The 6,377-nt window shown below is 34.2% G+C and overlaps 1 protein-coding gene across 1 annotated transcript; it reads right to left on the bottom strand.

The window, feature by feature from the left end:
* Positions 1-650: 650 nt before the first annotated feature.
* LOC141641488 (uncharacterized) lies at positions 651-3,392 on the bottom strand. Its single transcript, XM_074450148.1, has one exon. The coding sequence runs from the start codon at positions 3,390-3,392 to the stop codon at positions 651-653; it is 2,742 nt and encodes a 913-aa protein (XP_074306249.1).
* Positions 3,393-6,377: the final 2,985 nt, after the last annotated feature.

Genomic DNA, 6,377 nt, shown 5'->3' with positions numbered 1-6,377 from the left:
AAGCATTATTGATGTCCAGTTGATGAATGGACCACTTCTTGGCAGCAGATACTGCTAACAACAATCTGACTGTTACAAACTTTGCAACAGGAGAAAAAGTGTATTTATAATCCTTCCCTTCAACTTGACTATAGCCCTTGGCCACTAGCCTTGCTTTATGTCTCTCAATGGATCCATCAGGCTTGAACTTGACCTTGTAGACCCATTTGGACCCAATGGCTTTACTTCCTGGAGGAAGTGTGACCAAATCCCAAGTGCCATTAACCTCAAGAGCCTGCAATTCCTTATCCATGGCTGCTACCCAATGAGGATCAGATTTGGCTTGTGAATAAGTGGAAGGTTCAAAAGTGTGCAGAACAGCATTAAGAGAGGCAGTCAAGTGGGGTGGATGAGTTTTTGTATTAAAGACAGAAAAAGTATGGGATTGAGGGAGAATGGACTGAATAGATGAAGGAATTTGATAATCTTGTAAGGCACTAGACAAATGTCTTTGTCTAGTAGAATGTCTGACAGCATGAGTAGGTTGAGTTGGTCTTGAATTATTATTAGAGATATTTGGAAGGCTTACAGAATCTTGAATCATGGGACTAGAAGGATCAGTGGGACTGTGCTGACCCTCAGACTGTGAACCAGTGGCATGCTGATCTTTACTACGCTTGCTCAATGTCATCTTGCTCAAAAATGGGAACAGAAGGAGGTGGGAAAGATAAAGAAGACTGAGATGATGAAGTATCTTTAGATAAGGCTTTGGCAAAGGGAAAAACATCTTCTTGAAATATCACATCTCTGCTAACAAAGATTTTATGTGTTTCCAAATCATACAACTTGTAAGCTTTCTGTCCAAAAGGGTAACCTATGAAGATACACTTTCTCCCTTTTGGACCAAACTTGTCTCTAGGTTGAGTGTGAATGGGTGCAAAACATTGACACCCAAAAATTCTAAGTTCATCAAAAGTAGGTAATTTGCCCATCAAAACCTCACTTGGACTTTTCCAATCCAATATAGGTGTAGGGAGTTTGTTAATCAGGTATGTGGCAGTCAAGATACTTTCTCCCCAAAATTTCTTAGGCAATTTAGCATGCAAAAGCATGGCTCTTGCAGTTTCAACTAAATGCCTGTGCTTCCTTTCCACTCGGCCATTTTGCTGAGGGACCCCAGGGACACTTTTCTGATGTATAATTCCTTTTCTATTCAACAAACTCAGACAGGTATCTTGTATCACTTCTGTGCCATTATCACTTCTCAAGGTCTTAACAGAAGTGTGGTAAATATTCTCTATCTGAGCAAAGAAATTTTCTAGAGTAGAACAAACTTGGGTTTTAGTTTTAAGTAAGAAAGTCCAAGTTACTCTAGAGTGATCATCAACAATAGTTAAAAAATAATATGCACCAGTCAATGTAGGAGACTTATAAGGACCCCAAAGATCCACATGAATCAATTCAAAAATCTTTGTAGCTCTGCTTACACTTCTGGGAAAAGGAAACCTATGAATCTTGGCTTGAAAACATGCCTCACAATCAAAAGTTTTCAAGCCTTTACAATTTATTACATCAACATGCTGCATTTTTGACAAAGAAGCATGGCCTAGCCTAGCATGTAGATTATCAAGATTGGCATGAGCCTTACACCTAGCAGAAGAAGAGCAATTACAACAATCAACTGTCTCACTATGAGACAACTTATTCACATGAGTATTATAACAACTAGTGTGAGATCTCTGATCAGGAGGGCAATGTAACTTGTACAATCCCTTATCTTGAAAGCCAATTGCAACAGGACATTCAGAAGCAGGGTCCTGAATTATGCATTTGTCCACAAAAAAATGGATTAGCAAATTTGTGGTGCACAACAGTTTACCAACAGATAATAGGTTGTGTTTGAACACAGGAACAAACAATGCATTGTGCAAAGTTAAACCAGATTTTAAGCAAATATCACCCCCATGAGTGACTAATTGAGTAGATCCATCAGGTAAGCCTATTAATATAGGATTAGGAAGTACTCTAAGATCAGTAAAAAAAGATTTATTTGCAGACATGTGATCTGATGCGCCAGAATCTATAATCCAATCATTGCAAGAATCATGACTCTGAACATTAGAGGCCAGAGTTATACCTGCAAAATTCACTGAGGCATCAGAATTATCCAAAGGATTGTCTTGCTTAGCCTGCTGCAACTGCATCATATGATGATAAAGTGCAGTGAGCATTGCAGGATCAAATTGCATAGCAGACGAGGGACCAGGAGGCATCTGAGAAGTAGAAAAAGCTTGATGCTGAGCAGATGTAGACGCCTTTCCCTGATCAGAAAAATAACCACTGGGATAACCACTTGCTGGAAAGTGACTTGCTGGAAATTGACCACCAGCCTGTCCTTGCCCCTGATACTGCGGTTGATTATGATAACCAGAATATTGACCCTCTGGCTGTCCAGATGTGACATTACCAGAAAACTTCCCTGCAAATCTTGCTAAGAATTTTTCCTTCAACTCAGGATGTTTGATGAAGCAACTATCAATGACATGACCTTTCTTATTGCAATGAGGACACCACCTATCATCAACTTTAGGTTTCTTGTTAGGATCACCCTTAGGTTCACCTCTTTTCCAGACATTCCAAGGCTGCTTACCAGCATGCTTAGAAGCATTCAAAGCACTTGCATCTTGAGAAGAGACAATCACATTAGAAATGATTTTCTGACTTTCTATCTGTTGAACAATAGAATAAGTCTTATTGATTGGAGGAATTGGATCCATAGCAAGAATGTTAGTCCTTAATGAATCATAGACATCATTCAAGCCCATGAGAAAGGTAAGAACCTTCTCTCTGATTGATGCATCTAGAATTCTTTTCTGCAAATTACAAGAGCAGTCAACCATAGCGCCACATACACATTCAGGAATCTCTTCAAGCTCATCAATATCGTCCCAATGTCGTTTGAGTTTGTTGAAATACTCAACAACAGGAACATCATCTTGAGTGATATTTTTCAGATCTTTCTTGAGCTGATACAGCCTTGGTGCATTAGACTGTCCATATCGCTCACACACATCTGTCCAAAGAAGCTTTGCAGACTTGCAGGATAAGTAACCTTCCTTAATAGTAGGAATCATAGAATTCAACAACCAGCAACGAACCATGGAGTCTGCACGCAGCCATCGCGGAAACTGAGATGAAGTAATTGCAGGTTGTGAAACCGTGCCAGTGAGAAAACCTTGCTTATTCTTTGTGCTTAACGCCATAAGAATGCTACGACTCCAAGATAAGAAGTTCTTGCCATTGAAAAGAGGATTAACAAGCTGCATTCCAGCATAATCAGAATTAGAGACGAAGGTAGGATCATCATACTGATTATTGTTAGCAGCAGGAGGAGAATCAACAGTAGTCGACATTATGATCAAGAGGAATTAACAAACAATCAGAAGAACAATGAAGATGATTTGATTGTAGTAAAATTTGTGATTTTGTGATTTTTGAATGAAAAAGAAGAAAAACGAGGAAAAACAAGTAAATCAGAGTAAATGCGGAAGAACGATATGCAGAGACAGGCTAAACCTGCTCTGATACCATGTGAAATGGTGCAGAAGCATAGCTGAAGCTCACAACAATGGAGGTGTGAGACGCCATTGATGCACAAGGATGAAGCTTTTGTAAGAAAATGATGATGTAATTTGAAGAAAAGATGTAAATAAAAGTGATTGTATATTAGAATTATTAATGTTGTTACACAGTCTTGCTTATATACAGAATTATTGACAAAATATCTAATCTCAGTCAACTGTACAATGCTAGTCAAAGTTTGTTATAAGTTTGTTACAGATTGTAACAAACTATAGAACATTCTAGAACCATCTGGAAGCTGTCAGATGCATCCAGGTGAGCATGTTGCATGATGAACGATGATCAACTTCTTCCTTCAGGTCAGATGGTTACTTGCTTCTGATATCAGCAACACGCATCACTTCACAATACATATGATGTGATAGAAATATTTTTCTACTATTATTTTTAAAAATAAACATGATAGTCACGAACACTTTTTTAGCAAATACTTTCTAATTAATTCTATTGTTTCGTCCTTGATACAAACATATTACAAGTTAAGAGTATTCGTAAATTGTTTACTGCTAAAATGAAAAGTTTACGTATAATTTTTTTTCTTACACTTTAACTTAATATCACATTTTTTAATGCTATGTAAAACATTTAAATATTGGTTAATTTTACAATTTAACACTATTGAACCTTCTCTTTTCCACATCTTATTACGAAATATTACTAATAGTAAATTTCATAATTAAATTTCAAGAGAGATTAAATACCAGTAATATAATTATTAAATTCTCTAATATCCCTATCTAAAAAACCGCGCGAATGCGCGGGATCTATACTAGTTACTACTAAGAGAATAAAATTCTCAAGTAGTTTTCCCGCCTACCTTACACTACTTCTTGATGGGGCCAGTCTAAGTTGGGCCGTCGAATTTTACTAAATCAAATTTGCTTTTGCGTCAAGTCTAATGTATGATTTGAATCAACTGAAAACCTATACATGGAAACAAATGTATGTTTTGACTTTTCGAATAAATGCAATCCTATACATGGAAACAATCTCTTAAATTATGCAATTTTTTACAATATTATCCCGAAAATATACAATCACAATCAATTAGCCCTAATATATTATGCAATTTTACAACATATCAATTGCACTCTCGAATTATGAAATCTTTATTTTAGTAATATGGAGTATATGGAGTGTGGAGTATTTTTTTAAATAACGTATAACAATTTTTATGTATTTTCTTATAAGAAATAGAAAGTGAAAATGTTAAGTTTTAATAATTCGTAAATCGTCTTTTTAGACGTGTAGTATATTATTTTTACCAGTTTTTTTAATAAGGCTAATGGGTTTTTTAACTAGATTTTACATCTAACTTAATTTCATAAATTAGTTCCCCTTATAGATTTAACATTTTAGTGTTATTATTAATAGTAAACTTTCTTTTCTATCTCCTTACTAATATTATATTTAGTATATTATATTAAATTAAAAGTAGCTTTAATTTATGCAAATAATTTTATTAAAAGTTCCTCTTTATAAATTTCATCTTAAAAATACCGTGCTGTAGCACGGGAACTACACTAGTTAACAAATAACTGGAATAAAGGGAGTAATATTGTGCATATGATCAAATTAATTGGATGTTCTTAAGATAGCGTTTGATTTCATTTTCATGATTTAAATTGAAGTAATTAAAATGACCTATTTGAATTCCAAAACCAATTTCATAAACCTTGTAGATCATTGGAATTTAATTTAAAATTTTAATTTCTCAATGATTTTTGAGAAACCCATATAATTGATATTCGAATCGGGCAAGGTTGCATGGATCCGGATAATTGGATTGGAATCAGGCAGGTAAGCCTGGTCGCTAATTGGAACTAGAATCGGGCACAAAATATTTCTATTATAACTAAAATATGAATTGACAAAATTAAAACTTTTTAGCTAAAACCTAAATGAAAATGAACTATTAACAAGTCCAAGATATGAGTTTGAATAGTGATGGAATGAAATGATAACCATGTGGAAGCAATTTGAGAATCTCAAATTTTAACTAGGATTGAATTGAAAACCAAATCAGTTCTACCCCAATTCAAATTCTATGATTTTTGAAACGCTTTAAATGTCTCAATAATGAAATTTAATTCCAATTATAGGTTCCCAAAAATGATATTGTATATTTGACAAACATATCAGTTAGGTTCAAGTTCAAATCGATTGTATTCGTGCGAGTCTTAGTTTTGATTTCGATTTAATTCGGTTCATGCATGTATGTACTTATTAATCAACTACCTTAATCACTTTGTGCTATTCCATGTCAATGGAGGGAGGGTCATATATATATATATATATATATATATATATATATATATATATAAAAGTACTTTTTTCATTATTAATATAATATGTGAATATTTTTTATACTCCTTCTATTTCAGTTATTTATTTACCTTTGATTTTGACATAAAGATCCAGGGAGGGGAAAAGGACGATTTATGGTGGTTGTTAGTGAATGATAAGTAGATTATAATGGATATGTATGATCAAATTACCTATAAAAAAATGAATGAATGAGACATCCTAAAATGAAATAGATAAATAAATGACCAGGATGGATGCATGGAGTAATTACTATCAATTTTAAGAATTAATTAACTAGAGGTTGTTTATGAGACATTCAGTTTGAATTAGGTTTTAGGTGTAATTCAAATTAATCATTTTTATACTTAAAGTGTCTAGTTTAGAGATTAAGTGGGCGAAGCATAGTCAAATTAACATAAAATTACCTTGGGTAATCATGATTAAGGATC

The sequence above is a fragment of the Silene latifolia genome, chromosome 1, assembly GCF_048544455.1.
Source record: "Silene latifolia isolate original U9 population chromosome 1, ASM4854445v1, whole genome shotgun sequence".
In the NCBI taxonomy this organism is placed as follows: domain Eukaryota; kingdom Viridiplantae; phylum Streptophyta; class Magnoliopsida; order Caryophyllales; family Caryophyllaceae; genus Silene; species Silene latifolia.
This window is presented reverse-complemented; position numbering and strand designations above follow the sequence as displayed.

What these genes read in the sequence shown, in the direction of transcription:
- LOC141641488 (XM_074450148.1), bottom strand. Translation starts at nt 3,392, where the DNA reads ATGTCGACTACTGTTGATTCTCCTCCTGCTGCTAACAATAATCAGTAT.